This window comes from Leptinotarsa decemlineata, unplaced genomic scaffold, assembly GCF_025532065.1.
Source record: "Leptinotarsa decemlineata unplaced genomic scaffold, Ldec_3_MD MMD2_tig00026328_RagTag_RagTag, whole genome shotgun sequence".
Classification (NCBI taxonomy): domain Eukaryota; kingdom Metazoa; phylum Arthropoda; class Insecta; order Coleoptera; family Chrysomelidae; genus Leptinotarsa; species Leptinotarsa decemlineata.
Window position 1 is genome coordinate 33,235,759 of NW_027412688.1, and position 25,913 is coordinate 33,261,671.

A 25,913-nucleotide genomic window follows, 5' to 3' on the forward strand; every position below is an offset into this window, starting at 1 on the left:
CATAAATTTTTATAACAGACTGCCACTTTCTATAAAGAGGTTGAATTCTTCAATTTTGTTCAGCAAGAAAGTTAAAAACTTATGTTACTACAGTCATAAGGAATATTTAGAGGATTCTATCACAGAAGAATAATAAGATATATAATCGTTCTAAATTTTCACTTGCTGTTTTGCTTTAGTTTCAGTGTTCTGACTGGCGATTTTATCGTTTTTTTTTAATATGTGTGTACATGTTTGTAAATATATATGTATATATGTAAATATATACATATGTATATTTATTTGACTACGGCAAGCAAAATCGCCACATTTTTTAATTAGCATTTTATATATATATATATATATATATATATATATATATATATATATGTACCTATACCTTTGTATATGCAAATATTAATTTTTAGTTAAGCTTTGATTCCATAATTTTATTCATAAGTGACGTACTGTTTTTTGTAAATAATCATTGACCTACCATATATACGCTATGTATCACAAATGGTGAATAAATATTATTATTATAATCATCAGGGAATGTATCAGTTTCAAGAAAACGATATGATATCAGTGTTTTCAATATAAAGTCCAAGAAGCTTGAGAGTTGCATTTGCATCTATTGGTTAAGATAAACAAGCCTTTTTACGTTGGCTAATCAGATTCAACTGCAATCGGCTGGCGGAATTCATTGTTACGGTGTCGGAGTGGTCAGTTACGTTTTAACGCCTGTGGTATTTTAAAATTTGAATTAAAAATAAAATCAAGTAATGACACGGCCGAAGAAACTGCTAATTTGTGCCCTACACTCCATCTAGAAAATGTTCCTATATCCAGCCGCATATTATTAAAAAAATAATATTTCGGTCGTTCCTTAGTGCGACTCTGTACAAGCAGCCTTGTCTGGGAGCTCACGTGCACTGTGCATGATAATGTTTTGGAGGACTCAAAACATTATGTTGCTTAGATGCTTAGTTGGACAGAGTATAGATGAAATTTTGCTTTAGAGGTGTTTGGGGATAATTCACAACTTACTACTCTCCTTTTGAAAACATCAATTTGCTCTTGCGACGATAATTCCGGATGGCTGATATGAGCGGCCAGATGATCACACAGCGACAGTTCTCTGTACTCGTACCCCAAATCGTCTTGAAATTCACAAATTATCACAACCTTATTTCTAGAGATGATATTGAACAGCTCGACCCTTTTCTTGATTTCATAAAGCTGAATCAGACATCGGCCCTTGATACACAAAAAAAGATAGACGTGTTTACCGAGCGAGGACAGTATGTCAACGGCGTGCATGTCGAGCCACTTGGTGTAATCCAAATTCAACGAGACGACCGCGTTGAATTTCATCGAAATCGATTTTGAGAGCTTTATGATGTAATCTACTATATAATCACGAGTGCATCCCTTCTCACCGTAATTCATCACACGAGGATAGTTCCAAAAACTTAAACACTGTCGTAAGGGCCCTGTCAAGTCTTCTGCACTCTCATCTCCAAATACAGCAACAATCCTTTTCCTTTCTCCATTTTCGTCAACGCATGGAATGTCACCACCGTCATTGACTACGCTAGAAACGGTACGTAAACTTGGCTTCTTCGTCCGCTTCAAGAAAGAGACGCTATCTTTAGACTTGTATGTGTTCATCTTGCTCGCCCGAAGTTCGTCATTTAATTTATCGATCGTATCATCTTTTTCTTTCAATTTCTCCAACAACCTATCTATTATCATTTGGTTAGTTTCGCTCAGTGTTCCTTCTTCGGTTTCTAGCAGGTCAGCTTGGAGCTTATTCAACAAACCGTCTTTTTCCCTAGCATCTCTTTCTAATTCCTCGATTCTATGGTGTATCGAATGAATAAGCCTTTCTGTTTCAACTTCACTCCGGTCATCCAATTCAATGTGCAATTCACTGCGGGAAGTCAATGTTTCTGGAGGCTTGTCTTTGCATTCTTGTGAGCAGTAAATTTTATGACCATCCAATAATATGAAATCTTTCAGTTTGTTCAAACACCTCAAATGGTACACTTTCAAGCAGCGTATGCAATAATACTCATTTAGCTTCTCCATACAACAAGCGCAATTATTTTCCATTTTACTTCGGATTATATCCTGGGCTATTATATACGTGAACTCGGTGATTGAATTTTTAGCGGTATTTTCTGTAGGTATTGTGAAAAACTACTCCTATTATTTGAATTGGTCGATGTCAACTTGCAATAGATTCAACCTACTTTTTAATTCGTATTTTGTCAAACTACCTAGTAAAATGAACACCGATCGTCTGTTTACAGATCAGTTGTCGAATCAGATCAGTTTTTCTTTGGGTGGATCTCAAATCTTCAGATTCTACTGTAAAAACCCATTTTCGTCACAGAGCTACTGCTCATCATATCTACTGAATTTACCGAAACAATTCAGATGTTTTTGTGTGTGTTTTTTAATTCAAAAAAAACCACAAAAATGAGGACTTCTCAATAAAAGTAAAATACCTACATACAGAGTGATTCAACCATATTGAAGTAAGAAGAAAGTAAAGATGTTTATCGGGCTTAAAACCTCCCGGAATCTTCAAAAGCAAAATAAACTTCTCTGAAGATATAAAATACCTTGGTACTATCCTTGACAGGAAGCTAACGTGGAACTCTCACCTACCGGAATCTTCAAAAGCAAAATAAACTTCTCTGAAGACATAAAATACCTTGGTACTATCCTCGACAGGAAGCTAACATGGAACTCTCACCTACAGAGTAGAGCAAAAAGAGCATATGTGGTTTATGAGCAGTGTCGGAGGACAGTGGGACGCGCATGAGGTCTTTCACCCCGTGTGGTCACCTGGATCTACACTGCAATAATAAGACCTATGTTAACGTACGGAGCCATCACATGGGGACCGAAAGTTCTACAAGCAACGGCCATCCAAAAAGTATATTCAATACAGCGACTGGCTTGTTTAAACATCACAGGAGCCATGAAAACAACCAACCGCGACAATGGAATTAATTACGGGTCTGACCCCTCTGGACCTGTACGTTAAGGAGGATGAGTTAATGGTCATGGTACGATTGCGCACGACTGGTGTAAACCTCGAAGTAGGAATGGGTCAATTGAGGCTGGGCCTATGGCGGGAAGCGCTTACTGCGCTACCTCTGCTGCAGGCAACAGTGATTCAATTGAACCCAGGTTTGTGTTTACTAAACCCTACAAAATACAAATAAAACAGAACACAGAGTCAGATGCTACAAATGCAATACGCATATATGTATACAGACGGCTCAAAAACCAAAGAAGGCTCAGGATGTGGAGTGTACTCCAGATCACTTAGCCTAAGGATTAAGTGGGGAATGGAAAGAAATACCAGCGTGGTCCAAACAGAACTGGCTGGTATCTCAATCGCCACAAAAGAAATAACTAGGAAAGGAATTTCTGGCAAAAACATAACAATCTGCAGTGACCGCAGACAAGCCCTATTAGCCTTGAAGAGACAACGTATAACCTCAGGACTAGTACTAGAGTGTCACCAAGATTTAGCCAAAGCCTCGGTAGATAATAACATTATCCTGAGGTGGGTTAAAGGGTACGACAGGAGTAAAGGTAATCATATTGCCGAGTCTTCAGCCAAGGAAGCGGCTAGACTAAAAATTTTTGGACCCAGTGGCATCTACGGCCTGGTGACTTTGAGCGACCCTGGGAAGCTGGCGCCGAAGAAATGTCTGACGATGACCAGGAAAAATCTACGCTTAATATTAGGATTTCTGACTGGCCAGTGTCAACTAAGGAAACACCTCCACAATATGGGGCTAGTGGACACACTTCTATGCAGGATGTGTGAACAGGAAGATGATACTGTCATGCATGTCCTATGCGAGTGCAAGGAGTTTCGTCAATAAGAGAGTGTGTGTTCGGCGAGTCTTGGCCTACACCTGCCGATATGAAGGAGATGTCTCTTAGAGACCTGGATGGACGATGACCTAGGAGGACACCTTCTCGGAAGGATGTACAATGGGTCACATGTGGCCTAAGTGCTGTGGGTTTACAACCCCCCTTACTGACGCGAGTGGCTAGTTTTATTCAGAGGTTTATACATCCCGACTCCAGAGATTATTTCAGCGTTTCAGCCAGCCGTCAGAGTTATGGAAATTAGCATGTAATCGGAGATTGATCGAGAATATTAGCAAACTTAGGAATTCAATCGTGTTTTTCGTGGCGTCGAACACAAATGTAGAATAAATTTAATCAGTCTTAATAATTTTTCGGGAAAGAAAGTTTTGGCTTTCTACTATTTCATCTTGATACGAAACAATTTGGGAATCTTTCAAAGAAAGGAAGGAAGCAATCAATTTCAAAAAGAATAACTCTGTACACAGATGATTATGAGAAGTAGAACCGGAACCACACTTGTGATGCATTGTTTGGAACCTTCGATCTTCCTCTTCAAGATGATCACTTAGTGATCGAAACACTTGTCGAGGTGTTGAAATAATATTTTGGTGTTGGGAAAAAACTCCAGTAATATTCATGATGATGATGATTAATGATGATATATTGTAAGGAAATTTTAGTCATTAAAAAATAAACTATACAAAGTTCACAAAAACTAAAACAATGTATTGCTACATTTTTTCAAGTTGTTATTTCAAAAATATAGATTTTTGTGCTGTTCCTATGATGGTATGAATAGCTATTATTATTATTGAACTGATATTTCTTTTTTCAACATATATTGAAGGTTTGGCATCCATTTTTAAACAGTTAGCTGTATTTTAAGTACGAGGGTTGCCTTTTATGTTTCGGGATTTGGCAACCCTAATGTTGTAGAACGTTTTGACATACGCGCGAGTTTGTGTTGTTTACAGACTTAAAAGATTTATTTCGACCCAAAAATGAAATTAAATCGTGAATATTTTCGTGAGATTATTTTTTACAACTTTCGACGTGGATTAACTCAGCAACAGTGCATGGATGAACCTAATTCAATTTTTGGCGATGAAGCTCCATCAAGGACCAGTGTTTATCGATGGTATGATGAATTCTATCGTGGTCGTGGTTCACTCCAAGACGAATTTCTTGAAGGTCGTCCAAAATCAGTTGTTGTTCCAAAAACCATTGATGCTGTGCGCGAACTGATATTGCAAGACCGTCATGTGACCTATCGTGAGATTGAGACAACCTTAGGCATTAGTGGGACTAGCATACATTCAATATTGCATAAACATTTGACTGTCAAAAAACATTGTTCGCGTTGGATCCCACACAATGTGTCAATCGCTCAAAAAAAAAAGGCTCGTGTCGATTAGTCGAAGGAAATGTTCAAAAAAAACGATCACGGTGCTTCGAAACACGTCTATAACGCGTACGACCCCGAAAGTAAACAGCAATCGTCTGTATGGGTGTTTCAAGATGAACCAAATCCAACAAAAGTTGTTCTCGCTCGAAGCACTTCCAAGCAAATGGTCGCCTGTTTTGCGGAAAAACTGGACATATCGCAACCGTACCACTAGAACAACGCAGAAAAGTCAATTCTGAATGCTACACAACCATTAGTTTGTCAGTTGTCTTCCAAGAAATCAGGAAAACCAACCGCCGAAGACGGTTTGAGCCGATGTGTGAGCTCTCACACATCGGCTCAAACAACTGCAGTTTTGAGCATTCAAAACATCGATTTGATGAGTTATCCGCCGTATAGTCCTGACTTGGCACCGAATGGCTTCTTTTTATTCCGGCACGTAAAAACCAAACTGCGATGTGAACGTTTTTATCGACACCTGAAGAAACCTCAATTGAAATACAATAAAGTGATTGTTGATGATTAATATTTGTTTTTGTTCTCTAATCCACAAATATAAAAGGCAACCCTCATATAAAGATATTCTTTTAATGGTAACAAACTACTTTATTCGTGGAACGTCTTAGAACCTCAAATTCAAACATTTTGACGCCCATTCAGTAGTAAATGTTTCAGAGAGTTATATAATGTCGAATAACCTCTCTAGATTTCATTATTTGTATTAATCGAAAGTCTCATAACCAACCAGAAGAGCCATTTACTGATATCTGTTACAATACCTGGAGTGTAGTTATTTTTGAGCATTCGATAACATTTTACCTTTCCGCCTGTCACAATAATCAATTCTTTCAGCATTTATTGACATGTCCCATCTCAAACACAGCTTTCTGCAGCTTCAAAACAGTAACGTGGCATGCAATTCATCAAGACAAGCACAAACGAAAGCAATTAAAATAACCTTAGACTTACCGACTCACTAGTCGTCGACATCAGAGGAAAAGACTTCCTGTGAGACTTATTGGAACCTACCCTGTTGTTACGTTTAATCACTCTGCCAAATATGTTCAATAAATTATCAGCATGTAATTCCCGAGATAAAGTGTTCCCACCTTTAGACAACACCGCGCTGTTCTCTAAGTAACAAGCATACCGCTCGGCCATCAAAAAATTGTAGCAAACATACAGATCGCTTTTGAAGTCGTACTGCTCATAAGGCTTATCGAAAGATTCATTACAGACCGGCTCGTACATAGAAATAGACTTCAAATAATTAGGCCTGTTTCTCTTTACTTTACTTGGAGTGGGTTTCTTGTGTAAGAAACTTCTCTGTTTGTATAGTTTCGACACAGATTCCGGGTACTCCTTAACCACCCCATTTATAGTGAACGTTCTTCTACAAACGACGAATGGTTTGTAGAATCTATCAACACTCCCAATGATGGAGATAACAATGTCACGGGTTTGGGAGGGCGTTAGATCGCGGAACAGGATAGGTTTCAATCTTTCGTACTCCGGAAGAACGATGGGATAGTCACAGATAGGTATTTCATGCACCGGACAACCCACTAGTCTACCACCAAGTTTTTCTAACTACAAACAAAAGCAACACAAAAAATCATCTACTTCAGAAAAATTCAAAGTGCAGGAGCCAGAATTACGAGTTACAACTTTTTGCAGGTATTACTAAAGAAATATCTATTAGACACTCATCACACAATCTGTTGATAGAATTATAGATTTTTCTTACTAGACCTTTATCATGAAGAACAACTCTGAAATCAGAGCAATCAAATCTGTGCATTTGAAAAAATTGAGTAGAAGATTTTAAATAAATAACCTTCATTCTCTACAAATTCACCACTTATCATTTTTCATGGAAGTTTTCATCAACTTTTCAGAAATTTTACATCAACATGTCAAAAGGTTCAATACTTTTTTATTTATCATAAAAATATCTGCAAGAACTATGTGATAATAAGAAATATCACAAAACGACTAAATTCTCTAAAAAAAAGCCTCATACTATTTTGTTAACGATTTCACAGAAAGCTGTGTAATGTTATAAGAGTCAGTGATGGAAGATCCAACAAAAGAGAACCAGCTCTTATCTTGTTTGCAAAATTGACAACAAATAACTGATATAGTAGCCTTCCAAAATCAAACTTTCAAGTTGGATATTCCATAGCGGATCCGCTACTGTTAATTTCTATATTAAAGATTTAGCAGATGATATTATGATAGGCTGGACACATATGATATAAACTATGTTGGACACCATCATTTAAATACTGAGGTCATCACCTGAACTGTTTGATTTTGTGAACAACACACAAGGTTCCAAGCTCTTGAATAGTTTGAGAAAAATAAACTATTAAAATAAAGATATTAGATTGTTTCCAAAGTTTTGTACTCTGTGCTGTTAATTTTTTACCAAATTTTCCAGAGATTTCAGCCTCGAAGATGAGCCTTAATGTGGTCGACCTACAGTAATCCAGGATGAAGGTTTGAGGACCCTAGTGGTCATCACAAACGGTATATGGGAAGGCGGAAGAACTAGGAGTCAGCCCCCATATGGTTTTTGATGGTTTAAAATGTATTGAAAAGGTCAAGAAGATTGAGATGTGGGTGCTCCACGATTTAAATGATCTTCAAAAATTGTCATGTTTCAAGGTCTGTTCTTCTTTGCTTTTGCACAACCAAAACGATCCTTTTTGGATTAGATCGGAACAGGAGAAGTTCACAGTGACTGAACACCGATGAAAACATTACAAATGAACTTTTTTTTTTATATTGTCGGTTTGGTTGTTGTGTGACGAAATATTGGATACAAATCATCAAAAGAAGTATTATCAAACTCAAAAACTCTGTAATTAGAACTCATCATGCACTTCTGGGTAAGATATAGAAAGGTACACAGTAAATCAGTTAGTTAAGTATGCTTAGGTTCACTTCAGAGGTTAAGTCAGAGATATTCATGAATGGTGATTGGTAATTTGATGATCAATAATGCAGAAAACTTGCTTTGATATTTTTCGCAATATACTGACTGTTTTGGATTTCTTATTCCTATATGAATCCAGTCTGACTTGATACCTCCTAACTGTAACATGTGTTTTTGAATAAAATAAACTTTTTAAAAACTTATTATTTGAAAATCAACAAATTGAACAACAAATGAACAAATTGAAGGCTTTCTCGAAAATTAATAGCTTGTCCACTAGAAGCAGGTCGATGCTGGTCAATCCTGAACACAGGTCTTCTGTTTTTACTCGCAGCTTCTCATACAACGCAGCAAAATTCTACAATCTCCTGCCCAGTGAATTCAGATCCAACATAATAAGAAACATTAAAAAGAAACTTTGAATTGCATTTATTTGAGTAGCTCACTTTTCTGATGCCGACAGTGTTGTTTGGACAAAACAGAATGATAATAATTTGAAACTGTATGTATATATTGTTTTTTTTATTCTGAGGGTTGAGGTTGAAAATAGCTTTGTTGACACTACGCCCAATCACTTCAATATTTTTTTATATTGTTTCTTCATGTTGTTATATAAGGTGGATAAAGACATATTATTATTATTTTATTGAAAATAAATGAATAAATGACTCATCAAATGTAATGATTGAACCAGTCAATTCTAATCATTACAATCAAAAAGCACTCAAAAATATCTCTGACTTTTCTCCAGTGCTAGAAATCAAACACTACGAAAACAACAAGCCAATACAAAATTAAACTTTTCAAAAACTCACCGTAGTTAGCCTCTCCAAGGCGCTGAATCGTTCTTCTTGCGCTGCCGCAGACTTCTCAAAGGCCTCGTGTTTCTTGATCAAGTTCTCGACGTCGTCGATGGTATGTCCCAGTTCCTGGCTCATAAGATACGGTTCCTGCGCAATCAGCCAAGCCTCTGCTACGGCAGCATCTCGTGCAAACTGATACACTTCCAAGATGAGTTGTAAATTTTCCCACCTGTAAAAGTCAAAATAAACTAGTATAGTAATAGTTCACAATTTATTGAGAACGGTAGATCTCGAAAATCCTTATTTGAATTGACCAATCACTCAAATAATGCAAAAAGGGAATTTAAGTTTCAGCACAGAAATTCAAGCATGAGACTTTTATAAATCTGTTATTAAGTACATGATAAAATGAAAATTTCAAAATAGATTAGAGCATACCTAACACATATGAACATTGTATCTGAAATGTTGTTTACTGATTATGAAAAACATTTGTTCATATATTAAATGCAAAATTAAGTACTTACATAACATAAACAATTTGAAAAAATTTAATGTTGCATCTTTAATGGTATAGTCGAAGTAACCGATATAGTTAATCTTAAAGGTGTCGGCGAAGTCAAAGGCCAAAAAAAACCAAGACAAAGGAATTATGCCACAAAGAATTAGTCCACGTGGACTGAAGAATTGGTAGTTCTTATCGTTTACGAGATCTCCATGTACAGAAACGAATTTGAATAGCTCTGTATATATCCTCAAATTTTCATGTTGCCATATAATGAACAACATATGAAACCTAGACTGACTGTACTAATATTACAATTACAAGTTACTTTCCAATTTGCATTACTTTTCTTTTATTATTTCCATTCATTTTCATTTACTTCCATAGAAATAATTCATATGAAACTCACCTCTCTTCCCAACGCTTCAACACGCTGTTCCTGTGATTCGTCAAAGTCACCAACTTGTCCTTGATCTCCGAACTGGCGTAGTGGTTCCTGTTCAGCAGTTCCTTGCCGAGCGAGATGCAAGCCGTAAAGTTGTCCTCCCTCGCCTCGATTTCTGCCTTGAGTGTCTGGTGATTGTTCATCAGCAGCTCCACCCCACTCACGTCTCTCGGTTTCTCACTCGTGTTCATCTGCCTTATCCATTCATCCATCCACTGCATCAGGGTCCTGACGAGAATGAAGAACTTGAAGAGGTCGCCGGTGTCGGCTAGCTTGCTCTGCCGCTGGTCGCAGGCCAGCTGCAGAGACGCCCATGCAGCCACTACCTCTTGCTCGCGGTTTGTAATCTCTTTCGCCCTGTCGCCGGCGTAACTGGCCTGTAGTTTGGCCGACTCCTCGCGGATCTGCTGCACCTGCGAATGCAGCGTCTGCAGATCCTGCAGGAAGTTCAGGTGCTTACGCTGTAGTGCGTTTACTGAGCCAGCGTCTCTGCCTAGCTCGTCTGACATCGCGACCTGCTTCTCGACGATACGGCTGAGGACGTCCTTGCAGTCGTGGAAGAACTTGTGCAGCTCCCTGGAAGCGGCGAGCATCTGCGTGCGCGTCTCGATCAGTTCGAGGAGATCCTGCCAGGCTTCGTTGAGGCCGTCCTTCCATTCCGCTATGACGGCCGAGTCAGAGTGTCCTGCGGCTATTAATTGATCAGCTACGTCGTTTACTCCAGCTACTCGCTCGCTGCCGACGGTCTCTGTCTCGTGAGCGAACTCTTTGAAACGCTCCCACAGCAGAGTCACATGATCGTAGTCTTGGCCTAGCTCGTGAGAGGACGCCACCACTTCCCGATCGGCGATCCATTGTTCCAAATCTCCGACGTCGCGACTGAGCAGGAACAGTTGCAGAGCCTCGTCCAGCTTGGCTCTCCTCTCGCCCGCCAAGTCCTTGAGGCCGGCATACAACTTATCCAGCTGAGACTGTTTCACGGCCACCTGTTCTGCTAAGGGGTGACCTTCGGCTGCCAAGGCGCGTACTGTTTCTCCCAGAGACCTTATCGTATCGGCGTAGGCTTCAACAGCAGCTTCAAGGCTTTCGTGTTTCTTCATGCAGTTTCTAGCCGACGTTTCGTCTTTGCCACGGTCCTCAACCATCATGTAGAGTTCTTGTTCGCTCATCCAGCTCTCAGCCTCGTTAGCGTCGAAGAGGTATTGCTGAGCGCGTTCGTTTCTGAGTAGATTTTCGCGTCGTCTGTCGATTGCGTCTTTCAGTTCTTGCCACGCCTTATGGAGCTCATTTATCAGCCGGCTGAACTCGGTCGCGTCTTCGTGACCTGAGAAGGAGATGGTTGGTTTATTGGTTTTTATATAAATAAGAGAAATAATCAGCTCAAAGTTTTATGGCTGATGGAGATTACACAATTGATCAGAGTAAGACAAATTATAAAAGAAGATAATAAATTCAAATTGGGCTGAAACTTGCAGTGAAATCTTCATCACTTAGCAATAACTGTTTTACAGATCTTCTAAAATCAACTTATGTGGGGGTTTTTTAACATTTTTTGTCAATTTATTGAACATCTTGATTCCTATCAACTCAGGTCTGTATTCTGCTTTCATTACTCTGTGAGAGTATTTCAAGTAAATGACTTCTGTGGATGTAGTTGGAAGCTAAGGTTAGAATACCCAGAGAAACTTTCAAATGATCCTTTGGTAAACATTGTCTCCTGTCACAAGGATTGTATAACATGCTGTGAGCAACTCCAGGCTAGTTAACGTATGAGATAATAGACTGCATTTGTTAGAAAAGGGGCCTTTCAGCTGTACTACGTAACTGACATAAACAGTAAGGTATAGAAATTTGTTTATATAATATTCACCCATATGTGTTTTCCATATACCATTTTCAAATACGTAAGTTTATTTATAGAAATTTGGATCTGTTTTAGAGACATGATACTGGTTTTTATTAAAATTATGTGATTAGTTTAATGAGTTTTTTATCGACCTTTTTTGGGTATGTTACCTTCCACAATCTTTTACGTTTCGTAGGCCAAAATCTGCCTTCGTCTTCAGAAATGGATAAAAAATTCGAATATATTCGCAGTTATTCCTTTTTTGATAGTTTATTCCTTTACTTCTTCGACAGATGTCAAAGAAGTAAAGATGTCAAAAGGTTGATAAAAAACTGATTTTTCCTCCACAAAAAATTACTTTCGTTGAATAGTTTGATGATATACTTGTATTTTTTAAATCTTGATAGGTTTATTCTAATATTGACAGTGTATCAATAACAGTGAAATAATCATTGAAATAGATGACACAATTTGTCAACAAAATCAATAGCATATTTTATATACTGAAGCGATTTCAATAAGGATTCCTGTGGATCCAATATTTGATTTTTAATTTATAAAACAATTTTGATTGTGCAGCTGTTGTTGAGTTTGATTATTACTGCACTAAAAGATAACTGCATGAAATAAAAAATCAAGTATGCACGAAAGTACAGTTTTACAGAGAAAATGAAGAATGCCGCTTTTCAGAGATAACAAAAAAGTAACAATGAATCCCCGATTAACTTATAATAGATCACTTACCTTCATCAATGAGTTTCTGGCCGTTGTGACAGACGGTGTTAATCCTAGGTTCATGATTATCCACTTCCGTCTGCAAAGACTGTGTCTTCTTCTCAAGCATATGCACCTGGAAGAGACTGTTTCCGTATTCGGTGGCCAAAGCTTGAGGCATCTTCTCTGCGATCCACAATAGCTCCTCTTCAACGTCCCTTCTGAACTGTAAAGCTTCCTTCTTCTTCTCCAATATCCTCTGCCTTTCCAGAAGGGGTTGTTTCAGTTGCTGGAATCGTTCTTCCACCCTGGTCTTCTTCACCTTGATTTCCTGCATATCCTTCTCCGGAGTCGCAGTTTGCAGATGCTGAGTCTGCTTTTCCAGTTCGCCCACTTGGCGAGCTTTGACAGCCATCTGGGTTTCGATCATCTGAAAAGATCAACGTTTAACTTTTCTACTTCACCAGAAACCAAAATACAAACCTGTTGTTTCTGCATGAGAATGTTAACGGATGCCAAGTCCGAGCCGGTATCGTCACTTTCTATTTGTTTCTCGAGGTCGTTCATCCAAGAGTCGATGTCGTCGCAAGTCTGATGGATAAGTACTTCGCGGTTAGCGTCAAATAGGCGTTCACCTTTCTCCTTGGTCGTCTGTTCCAAAACGTCAAATTGGTCCATCATTTCCTCGATCTTGGGTTGAATGTGACTAGCGTATTCGGGTTTCTCCTTGGCCAGTTCTTCGGCCGCTTTCTGCAAATTGTGAAGACGTTCCTTGTTTGCGGCGATCTCTGCCTCGAAAGCTTGATGCCTTGTCCATTTCGAGTGCACCGTTTTGGCAGATCTATACGTCTCGTCCTGAGCGGTAATGTGCTTTTCTTGTATCCATTCGCCCAGCTCGTCGCAGTCTCTCAGGAACTGATGCAGCTCCAGCTGATCGCGGAGTTGTTCCAAAAGGGCTTGAGCTTTGTCTCTATTAGCCAGGCGACGCTCGTCGATGCTATCTGCCCGTTTGGCGACCTTGTCTGAAGCAAAGTGACCTTCGTCTGAGAGCCTACGCGAGAACTCGACCACGCTGTTGATTTTGTCGTCGTTCGCCTCCATTGTGGCGAGGAACGCTTCGTGGCGCTTGAGAAGGTTCTCCGCTTGTTCAAGAGTGGCTGGAGTTTCGTCTTTGGCGAGCGTGTGTTCTTGTTGGTTGAGGATGACCTCGGCTTGTCTGGCGTCCCTATCGAGAAGTTGCAAACTAAGCGATTGGCTCAACAACTGCTGCCTGTTCTCCCACATCTGGTGGATTTCCGCCCAGCCGTCCTTGAGTGCCTTCAGACGTTCGCGCAAGAACATGTATTGAGGATCGTCTTGAGTGCTCGGCTCGGCCGTAATCTTTTCTCCATACTCCATCATCTTGGTGTAATCATCAGTGTAGTTATCGATCTCCTCCCGAATAGCCTGGTGCTGCGACAAAAGTTTCTCAGCTTCAGACAACGAACTCGGGGTATCTTCAGAGGCGATATCGGTTTGAGTCTTTGTGAGCCAAGTCTGGAAGTGATCCAAGTCCCGAAGGAACCTGTGGAGGTCACCAGCTTCTTCCAGTTTCGAGTCGCGTTCTTTCAACATCTGCGTTAACCGCTCCCAGATGATCTGGATCTGCTTGATTCGTTCTCTTATAACGGCGGCTTCTTCCGGATGTTCCGCTTCGATCGCGTCTGCCTCCTTCTGGAGTGAGGTGAGTTTCGCCTGAATCGCGGCCAAGTCGCGTTCCATGCCCGATAGACGGCGCTGAAGGGTCATAATACCAGTAAGATCCATCTCCAAGCTATCAGTCGTTTGAAGAATGCGGATTTTGTCTTCGATCCATGTAGTGGTCTCGCGACACTCAATGTGGAACGTTTGAACGCCGTGAGCAGAGTTGAGCTCCTCCTTTTTAGCTTCTGCCTTTTCCCGAAGCTCCGCCCACTTTTGGTTGAGGTGATTCTGCTTGGCAGTGATCTGTTCCGAGTTAGGATGTTCTACGTGCAACAACTGTCGCGCTAATTGATTCACTACGGCTACGCGGGAAGCGTTAGAATTCATTTCCTTCTCGAATCCGTCGTAACGGTGCTTCATGATCTCTACGTCTTCGATGTCCCTCGCGGGTATCATCGTCTGCAGCATTCGGTCTTTCTCATTGATCCATTGCTCGACACCGTCACTTTCAGACAGGAGTTTGTACAGCGATAAAGCATCAAGTAGGCGCTGTTTCCTGAGTTTAGCCAATTCCAGGAGTTCCTTGTAGCGGTTATCTATAGAAGCCAGTCTCTGCGATACTTCGGGCGAATTGGCGACTTCGGGTCCGAGATCTTCTGCCTGCTGGTGGAGAACATTGATGACGCTGACATAGTTCTTAAGTTCCTCAGTAACGTCTTTGTGTTTCTTCAGAAGGGATTGGGCATTTCCTTCATCCCGTCCCACATCCTCACTGGAAACGAGTCTCAGTGTGTCCAACATCCAAATATCGATATCGTCAGCATCAGCGAAAAGTTGGTGATACTTGACTGCCTCCTCGAGGCGCTTTCTGCGGTAGGCTGCCAAGTCAAGAAGATGCTTCCAGGCATCTCGTATCTCGTTCAATCTCTCCTGAATCTTTTCCGCTCCGAAGTGACCGCCACTGATTAACTCTTCCCCTACGCCGAGAGCTGCCTCCAGTTGGGGTTCGTGAGAAGATAATTCGTTCTCTAAAATCTTGTGCTTGCTCAAAAGCAAATTAACGGTGGACAGATCATGCCCGATATCGGAAGTAGAAACGATCTGCTCCTTCTCCTTGATCCAGTTGTCTTCGTCGGCCATGTCCCAGTAGAACTGCCACAACTTCTTGCTCTCTTCCAGTCTCGACCGCCTCTCCACGGCCAGCCTCACCAACTGAGCATAAGCTTCTTCCAGTTGTTGGACCCTCTCCAGAACTAGAGCGGGGTCGCACGGTCTGTAACTCTCTTCATTGTCCACGTCGACGAACCTCTGCGATTGACTGGCGACTCCCTTGACTCTGTCGCCCAAGATATTGATGTCAGCTTCGAGGAGGTTGTGTTTCTGCAGGAGATCTTCGACTCCCATGAGGTGTTTCCCGTAGTCGTCGGTAAGGAGACGAACTTTCAATTCCTCCATGGCATCGAGTATGTGCAGCATTTCTTGGAAGGTTTGTTGTAATTGTAATGATAAATCTAGTCGGTTTCTACGCGCTCTAAGCAATTCCAGTAAGTAATTCCAAAGTCTTAGTACATTGTCTTTTCTGGCGTTGATTCTCTCCATGTCATGGTATTTTTCGGTTTCCAATTCCTGAGCAACTGATACAACGGCTTGGACTCTTTCCTCGTATGCGAATATGTCAGTTTCGATGGCTTCGTGTTTCTTAGCGGCAGCTTCGACTGCGGCCAAGTCCTGTCCGAAATTGTCTTGGGATACGAGCCTCTGGTTTTCGCTCAACCAAGTCTCTCGCATGCTAGCCTTTCTGTTGAACCTAGCGGCTAGTTGTTCAAGTTTCTCTTGGCGAATCAGCTCCTCTCTGAGTGCTAGTTCTCTCTCGTGTTCGGCCTTCTCCAAGCGCTCCCATGCTTTGTTGATATCCGATATCATCTTACCCTCTTTCGGCGTGTACGGACGTTGGTTGTTCGCCCTCATTTTTGACTGCAACGTGAAGAGCAGGATCTCCAGGTTGCCCTTCTCTACAAACTTGGGCGGCTTCTCTACGATGCGGTAGTTGTTGAACTGACCCAACTGTCCTTGCACGCCCACTAGACTGTTGGCGAACTCCCTGTCGCCAAGAGCTTGAATGGTACTTTCGATCCAAGCCAGCAAGTCGCTAGTCAGCGACTCGTACTCCTTGATCATCCTATCATTCTCCATGGCGATGCCGACCACTTTACCGATTCTTTTTCCTTGAACGGTCTCCTGCTTCATCTTGCTGAAGTAATGGTAATAAGTAACTACGTATGTGATGATGGATTTTTCATCTGGTTGGTCTACGAACACATCTTCGGCGTCCAGAAGCTTCGTCAACCCCAACTTATCCTCGGCTACGTTGAACGCGTTGTTCAGGTTGTGGATGGCGTTAGATTTTGATAGTTTATCGAAATGCACCAAGTCAGGACGGTGCTTGTGGATGATGGCGTTAAAGGCGAGACCGTCGCGCCACGATGTGGTAAAGTTCCTCACGTTGACGTTGTGGTAGCCGGCAGTTTTCATTTGGCACCACAACAGAAGAGCGTCTTTGGCCGATTTCGTTTCTTGGTTGTCCGTTTCTTCGATGGTAATGTCTTGGATTTGGAAGCGGAGGATTATCGTCCAGATGAGACCGAGGGACAGACGGGGATTTCCGTCTACTATATCGTGGGAGCCCATGTTTTCTAGGTGAACGCGCTGTTCGCGAAGGAACTGAAGTGCTTTGTCGACGTTTTCCAGGCAGTGAATTCGCATTTTTCCTTTGGTGGGTCTGGGCAAACGCTCGCCGGATAATACTTCTAGGAGTTTTATTAGGTTTTTGCCGTCGCGCAGGTCGCAATACAAATCGCCTATCCGGGAATTCACCCGGACCAGGTGAGAATTCACCCATTTTTGGAAGGTCTTCTTTTGTACGCTTTCTCTTTCATCTGAAATGTAAAACAATATAAATAGACCAATCAGCGTAATAACAGCTGTATTCCTTTAATCACATTGAAAGAGCTGGCGTCATACAATATTATTTAGAAATAGTCACCACTATTATAGTGATATTTAACTACATCGTTAGGAGAAATATTTTCCCTTTTTGAAGTAAATTTATGCAGAATTAGTTCTGAAAACAATATTGAAAACAATATGTCAAGGGACCAAATTTTATGAGATAAAGTATTATACAGTTAAAATTAGTTTCTTTGAATGGTCAAAGGATTGACAAAATTATTTTACCGTTAATTAATTTATGATAAATCGTTCTCATTTTATTGCATATTGCCAATGTACATAAACAAATGGGCATACTTGAAGACTAGCTATAAATCAAATTATCTACAAGAACAATTCGTTCAAGCAAGTCTCAACTTACATATACACGACCATATACAGTTACAATACATGTACAGTATTTTTTTTATAACACTAGCATAGTGAGACCATCATAATACAGCTTTTTTTCATATATATATGAAGCAGTGCTAAAAATTACTCAAAACAGATATATGATGAAAAACTAGATTTTTAAGAAAATGTACCTACATAATAGCTCATTGCTATAGCAATACATGCGGCATAGTTTATATTCTTCGATAGTGTAAAAGGAGTTCCTAATGAAAAATGATTTAATTGACTTTTGAATTTCTTGTATCTCATACTTTTCACCTCATTTGAGAGTTTATTGAAGTTCAAATCAAGGGAATTACTAACTAATGTAGTAAGCATCTACCGTGTCAATATCAGATGATTGCTATTTCTTGTATTGTAGTCATGTAACTCAGAAATAGATTGGAATCTTCCAATATTCTTATGAATTTGTATAAGAGACTCGTAGATATATACAGAAAACATTGTCATTGAACGAATTTCTGCAAGAATTACGAAAACCAACACTGATAATTATTATCCTCATAGTTTTTTGACACTTGAAAATTTTAGAAGATAGGCGCTGGAGTTCCACCAAAGCCTTATACCATAACAGATATGGGAATGAAATAGAGAAAAATGGCGGTTTTCAAAGCGATTCAACTTATTACTTTTTTTAGTTGTCTAAATAGGTATAACTGGTTGCGAAGCTTAGAAGACAGCTTGTCGATGTGACAATGCCTTTTCAGAGACGGATCTAATGTGAGCCCTAGGAGCTTGGCATTTCCACCCATTTGATTCAGAGAATAACACGAAAATCTAATTATTATTTGTGTTTTATTAGGATTCTGCTTGAAATTATTCGCTACAAACCATTCATCAGCTTTCTGTTCAACTGACATGATTGAATACTCTAAGAGATCTTTATCATTATTTAATTCGTATAGTGTTACATCGTCAGCCAACATAATGCATGAGGAAGACTTTAAATTATACAACATTTTATGTACATATATTATAAATAAAGTAGGTCCCAAGACCGTTCCTTGAGGCACTCCGTATTTGACCACTTGAAAACCAGATTTATTTGTATCGCAGTAAACCGCTTGTTGTCTGTTTGTAAAATATGACTTCAAAAATTTCAATGTAGAAAATTAAACTCTGGCTTGGTAAGTACCAAAATTTCATGTCGTGTATTGATGAGTTATAGTACAATAAAAAATTACTTGGTGGTAACCGCGTTATTATAAAACAAAAGAAACGTCTGGGATAAAATGAATCCAACAAAAACCTTTAGTGTTATAGTTGCAGTGCATAGAAGTGTTTTTGTTTTCTCTCGCGAGCTGTAATAGGTGATTTAAGCAAAAAAATATCTTCAATTCAGTTTCACATATTTCAATTGGAGTGGCAGCATTCTCCTCAAGTTTTTTACATGAACTGGCAATATTTTTTTTTGTTTTGGTAAATTTCGAAAGCACAACTAGAATTAAATATAATCAAAACAAATATGCTACTTTTCTCCACAAAAGAAATATATTTCAGAGTCCGGTTTGATAATAGTCCTATTATTTATTTAATTTATTGATCGCTATTTATTATAAAAAGAATTTTTATTAAGTCTTTTCAACATAAACTTCGTGTCATGTAACAACAATAAATCATAAGGATTTTATTACTTGCACTTTAGTTGTAGGATCATTAACATTCACTTATTGTCATATTTGTATGGAGTTTAAGAAAATTGAATGAAGCAATCAGTCATTCTGTTAATTTAATTTTAATGAGTTTACTCATTAACCTTCTAAATTTCCGAGGCTCACAAATTTATAAATTACTTTAAAATTCCGGTTTCTACCTGTATGCGAAATTCTTTTGTTACATGGAAGTAACATCTGCTTACGGTTTTGGAGGGTTTACCTTTATACCTGATCTGAACATCATTTATATATCTCCAGGACTAGGACTACAACTTTAGTAAAAGGCTTAAATTGTTAATGAATTCATAATGAACAAAAAAGACTTGAAGCATATTTGTCATAACTGCAATAGTTTAAAAGTTATTATAATTATAAAAGCGAAGGAGCGAATGAAAAAGACAAGTATCAAGGTATCACAATATTAAGTTTTATAAAAAATAGAATAAATTAAAAAAAACACATAGTTACTTTTATTATAGAACAAATTATTGAAAAAAAAAATAAAAAAATTGTTTATAACAATTTCTTTAAATAAACAATTAAAAAAATATATTATTAATTAGTTTTTAGTCATGAGACATAAAAAGAGACATAAAAAAATTGTAATGTATTTTTTATAAAATTATAATTTTCAATAGAAAATAACAATTTTTTTATTTTGGCAACGGTAATCTATTTTTTTGCCTATTAAGGATAACGTCACCAAAGGAAAAAAATGCCATGGTTTTAGTTTGATAATTATAGGGATTTTTATATTAACTTTCAATTCAGAAAAAGTTATTAATTAACAAATTTATAATTAACGTTAAAATTGGGATAAAAATTTTTTGACTGCGGATTATTGTTTATTGATGTATCCCAACATTACATGAATTTTTTCATTCCTTAATATTTACATTTAATATGTTTAAATATTTTTTTTGTTTTAATGTCAGAGTGACGAAAGGTGCGCGGAAGCCAGACTACCCGCTTTTGGCTCTATTTTCAGGGCTCTGTAAAAATTATAAATAATCGAGATACAGTTTCGGGAGTCGGGACTTTTTTTACGCAAATTCATTGATCTTTTCAAATCTTTTTTCAAATTTCCAAAATTTTGAAAATTTTCCAAAATATTAAGAAAAAACTAAAGCCCCATTTTTTTCACTTAATTGTTATAACTTTTGTAATTTTTATCGGCGCGTTTTCGGACCTTCCCTTAAACTTTCTAGGCAAAAATACGAATCGAATGACACCTTGGTCGTAATTTTTGGACAGGGCTGAACAATATCACCAAAAAGAGCTAAATCGAGTACATGTGAACCAGACTATCAGTTTTGTCTATTATCCATCGTTGAATATATCTTCAAAGAAATCTCCAAAACAATGTTAGATTACACAATTCCTGTAATGATTCATGTAACATGGTAACGGTGAACATGGCAAGGCAACATGCCTTTTACAACATTTCTCTTCTTTTTCCAAGAAATAATGATTTGATTCCATGGGATATAATCCATTTTCCACTAACATACTCCTCGTTAAAATATAATTGATGTATACTCCTCAGCATCAACTATTCTTCTATTCTCTAAAGGAATGGTAGCAACATATCCATGAAACCGAAAAATCAAAAACTTGTCCTTCTTAAATGATCACCTTAACATTGAAACACTCCGTATATACTTCTTGAAATTATCACTTGAGAAGGGCGGGGACACTTTTCGATCGTCACCTGATATACGAAACTCCCAATCGCACAAAAAAACGAAGAGATTCAAAAAATATTGAACAAACATAAAACAACTAAGTACTCCAAAAATGTACCTCTTAATTCCTGGACGAATTTGTCATAATATCTGTGTTCGATTTCCTCGATATCCATTTCGCGTAGATCAAGAACCACGGCACTCACAACTTGCAATAAAACAAAGTCCCAATCATAACTACAGAGAAACGTAGGCAGGAAACTTGGTTTCGGTTTTGATAAGTGCAGATAACGGATTAAACATAAAATAAATAAATTAGTTTATCGTTGCTGAAGAGTATAATAATTAAGGGACATATTTAACATTTCGAAGAGATTAGTTGATGCGAAGATAAGTTTTAGCAAAACATTTAGTAGATAAGAAATGCGACGGATCATGGTAGATACTGAAATGAGGCAAAAAAGACTACACTCCACAAATTATCATAAATAGAGGGCCTTCCAAACTTTGACAATTAACGGCCATCTTGTTGAAGCTACATCTGTCAAATTAGTTGTCATTTATTTATTCTGTCTTCTGTCACTATGTACGGATATAGCATTCCAACAACACGTGGAAATAATAAAATTATTTTATCAAAATGGGGGTACTTTTCGGACAACATACTACGCGCTTCGCCCATTTTACGGTCGCCATAATAGTCCTACCAATGTGGTGGATAAATTTGAGTCCACTGGTTCAGTTAACGATCGACCAAAACCCGTACGTCGACGAAACGCAAGATCTGACGAAAACATTGCCGGTGTCTGTGAGAGTGTGTAGGAGAATCCGAGGCAGTCGATTTCGCGTCGCTCACAAGAATTCGACCTTTGGCAGATTACAACTTGGCGAATTTACGTCGTGACTTGGGCCTGCACCCGTACAGTTGACCCAGGAACTGGGTCAGTTGCATTTTGTCGGTCGACCATCATCGACCATCGGCCATCATCGAAAAATCATCTTCAGCGGTGAGACCCATTTCTGGATGAAAATGGTATGTGAACAAACAAAGTTGTTGAATATGGGACGTTACCCATCCGCATGAGATCCAAGAACGTCCAATGCATCTCGTGGGGTTTTCTCAAGTCGCAGGTGAATATCTGTATCAGTAGAGTAGGGAGGGTGAGTGTAGGCCACATGGTGAACCATTGTACACCCTTCCGAGGAGTTGTCCTTCTAGGTTAACGTCCATCCTGTCCTTTCCAGGAAGATGGGCAGGTCGCTGGGAAACATCTCCTTTATATCGGCAGGTGTAGGCCAAGACTCGCCGAACACAAACTCTCTAATTGACGATAACTCCGAAAATTCGCATAGATTATGCCTGACAGTTTCATCTTCCTGTTCACACATCCTGCATAGAGGCGTGTCCACTAGCACCATATTATGGAGGTGTTTCCTTAGTTGACAGTGACCAGACAGAAATCCTACTGTTAAGCGTAGATTTTTCCTGGTCATCGCCAGATATTTCTTCGGCGCCAGCTTCCCAGGGTCACCCAGGGTGATCCTGGCAAGATGGTATTCTTTGATTTCATCCCATCTCTTTAGGGATTGAGCATTTGTGTAACGTTTGGCTAGTTCCTCAATTGTCAAAGTCATCAGGCCGTTGGCGCCACTGGGTCCTAAAATTCTTAGTCCAGCCGCTTCCTTGGCTGGAGTCGGCAATGCGATTACCTTTACTCCTGTCGTGCCCTTTGATCTTTTAATAAAACTAGCATTATTAGAATTATATATCAACTGAAATATTTTGTGAAACTACATTGTTGAATGGAACACATCTTATAAACCTAAATCTTTAGACATCCACTAAATTGTTGATCAGTTCAACTGGGTATTTGCATTAATCAAATCCGGATTCATTACGCCAATCCTATATGCAAAAGGTTTTGTGTTATTATACTGATTTGATGATAATGGATGAACATTCCACCCCATCTCTTTAGGGATTGAGCATGGGTGTAACATTTGGCTAGTTCCGCAATTGTCGAAGTCATCAGGCCGTAGGTGCCACTGGGTCCTAAAATTCTTAGTCCAGCCGCTTCCTTGGCTGAAGAGTAGGCAATGCGATTACCTTTACTCCTGTCGTGCCCTTCAACTCACCTCAGGATAATTTTATTATCTATCGAGGCTTTGCCTAAATCTTGGTGGCATTCTAGTACTAGCCCTGAGGTAACACGTTGTCTGTTCAAGGCTAATAGGGATTGTCTGCTATTAGTGCAGATTATGTTTTTGCCAGAAATTCCTTTCCTGGTTATTTCTTTTGTGGCTTAGTGCTCTGGAGTAAAATCCACAAAACTGAGCCTTCTTTGGTTTTTGAGCCGTCTGTATACATATATGCGTATTGCATATATGTATACAGTACACTGACTGTGTTCTGTTTTATTTGTATTTTGTAGGGTTTATTAAACACAAACCTGGGTTTAATTGCATCACTGGCTGCCTGCAGCAGAGGTTGCAAGTCGCAGATGTATACGAATAAGCCACAAACCACAACGGCCGTCAAAGCAAATTGGAAATTGGACGTTTAATGATAGGAAGCAATTAATGAAAGGCTTCCATAATATCAAAATGATTTTTTTGTTATAAGAGAATTACACGAATTATTTGTTTTTGATAAAAAGCAACAGTTATACTGTTTCCTTATAGTAATAAATGCTCATTATGAATGCAGAATTTCAACAGAGTGCTCAAACAAAGTTTCATGATTTCGTTGTTTCTGATTTGTCACAGCTAGTATGTACAGCGTTTGCAATGTAAGCGGTCGGTAGCCGAGAAGTCCGACGTGGGTGCTTCACTCAGTCAATCGGCCGATGTGTGAGTCGGTGGTTCAAGCAGCAGACTACTAAACGATCGATTTTCACTTGCTATCGTAAGACCTGGTTCCTTAGCTCGTACAAGTTGCGATTTCTGAAGAGGAGCGACAGCTAGTTAACGAAAAAATAGATTTTGAACAGTATAGGCGGGTTTGAAATGCTTTAACAGGTCCGCTATACATGCGGTGGCAGGTATAAAACGAGTTAGGTGAAATGAGGTCTAACATTTGCTCAAAACATTCTTCAAACATATCGCTTTGAGTCAAACATCAATAAACCACCAGTCAAAATCATCAACACTTCCAATGTGGGTGAAAATCAGTCCCTTTTTTTCCAGAAGGCGACTTTATTCCGGTAGACCGGAATTCAAAAAATGCTTGAAGTGAACTTGTAATTTTTGTGTCTTGCTATATCTTGTCACAAGAACTGTCACCAACTCGGTTGGTGAAACATGCATCGAAAAGAGTATTGCATTTCTGGTGATTGGGAAAAGTGCTAGTTTCACATTTATTCTATGCCAGAGGTTCCAGTTTTATCATTATTTGAAATGAAAAATGAAGAGAAACAGATTTTAAACAGATATGACTTACTAAGAGATATATAAAGCGTTCGACGAGGATAATAAAGCAGAAAAAAAAGTGTCTTTTAACGTCCAGCACCGAGGTTGTGAAGAATACAGATGTCATCGGAGACAAAAGCAAAAATGAAAGATGAATGACCGCATCTCCAGACATTTCAGCTGGCAGCCCATTTTCGATTTTACACGATTATTTTTGGGTGTATTGACTAGCCACATGCGGGAGTAAATCCAACATAGTGCCTTCGGCTTTATCGCGGTTTGGTGGTCGTGAGCGGCCCCGTGCAGCACACATTGTAATGGATTTTCTCCATCGCAACCGTAGCCCTATGTAGAGCAATCAAAGAAGTCACTGATGATTTGCGTGGAGGAATCCGAAAAAACGCCCGGATTTATGGAAAAACAATTGGTGGTTTTTGCACGACGATAATTAACCCGCTCACACTTTATTGCTTGTTCGTGAATTTTTGGCCAAGAACAATAATATAACGATGTTGTTGCCTCCATGTTGGGCAGACATGGCTACATGTGACTTTTTCTTATTTCCAAAACTAAAGAGAACCTCAAAGGATCGTCGTTTCACAAGCATAGATGACATTAAAAGCGCATCGCTGAAGAAGCTGAAGGCAAAGATCGAATTTGAGAAATTTTTCGGGGGTTGGAAAAAATGCTGGCACAAGTTTCATTAGTTTGAAGATGACAACATTAATGTAGACGAATATATCGATATTTAAAAAAAAAAGAAATTACCGTTATTTTTTGAACATACCTCGTATATCGTCGTAAATAATGTCAAGGTAGATTAATGAATTCGATTAGACACAAATTATTATTTTATTACACTATTTTTTACTACTATTCAACTCCTAGTCTTTCGATCGACTTCAAAGTAAATCTCCAGGAAAATGCCCTTTTTGCTATTGGGCGCCACACAAATAAAACAAGTACCACGACTATTGCAGTAATACGGCCTTTTTCTTCAAGTTCAATATTATTTCGTCCGTGCATGCAACGTTGCAAATTGCAATTGAACATTGCAACGCGATTTGCCAATTACAGGCGAACTGAATCAAGGCTCGATCGATTTCCAATGCGGTCAGTCGCACTTGAAAAGACGCGTTTGATGGTCATTCCATTTGATATTTCGACCCGATTTGGAATTTTACTATTGCAAAAAAATCGTTATACGAGGTATATTAAGAAAATATAGAGAATTTTCGTTATCGAAAACAATATTTATTCGTCTATATCAATGTTGTCGCCTTCAAAATAGTCCTCATTAAATATTATATACTTGTGCCAGCCTTTCTTCCAATCTTCGAAACACTTCTCAAACTCGATCTTTGGGATAGCCTTCAACACTTTCAGCGATGCGCTTTCAATGTCATCTACGCTTGTGAAATGATGGGCCTTTGAGGTTCTTTTTATTTTCGGAAATAGAAAAAGTCACATGGGTCCATATCTGGCGAATATGGAGGCTGGGCCATCGTTACACTATTGTTTTTGGGCAAAACA

General features: G+C 39.1%; 1 protein-coding gene across 9 annotated transcripts in view; it reads right to left on the reverse strand.

Moving 5' to 3' along the window:
- beta-Spec (spectrin beta chain) overlaps window positions 1–25,913 on the reverse strand; it is a 75,915-nt gene that overhangs the window by 22,331 nt on the left and 27,671 nt on the right. For 7 of the 9 annotated variants that reach the window (XM_074182087.1, XM_074182084.1, XM_074182085.1 and 4 more), the window contains exons 3-7: window positions 13,028–17,163; window positions 12,575–12,974; window positions 9,949–11,308; window positions 9,047–9,263; window positions 6,260–6,880 (exon numbers count right to left, since the gene is read on the reverse strand). In XM_074182087.1, coding sequence (XP_074038188.1) covers window positions 6,260–6,880; window positions 9,047–9,263; window positions 9,949–11,308; window positions 12,575–12,974; window positions 13,028–17,163 — 6,734 coding nt within the window. Of the gene's footprint in view, window positions 1–6,259; window positions 6,881–9,046; window positions 9,264–9,948; window positions 11,309–12,574; window positions 12,975–13,027; window positions 17,164–21,090; window positions 21,219–25,913 lie in introns of those variants that run through there. The other 2 variants (XM_074182088.1, XM_023161822.2) reach the window with 2 other exon arrangements.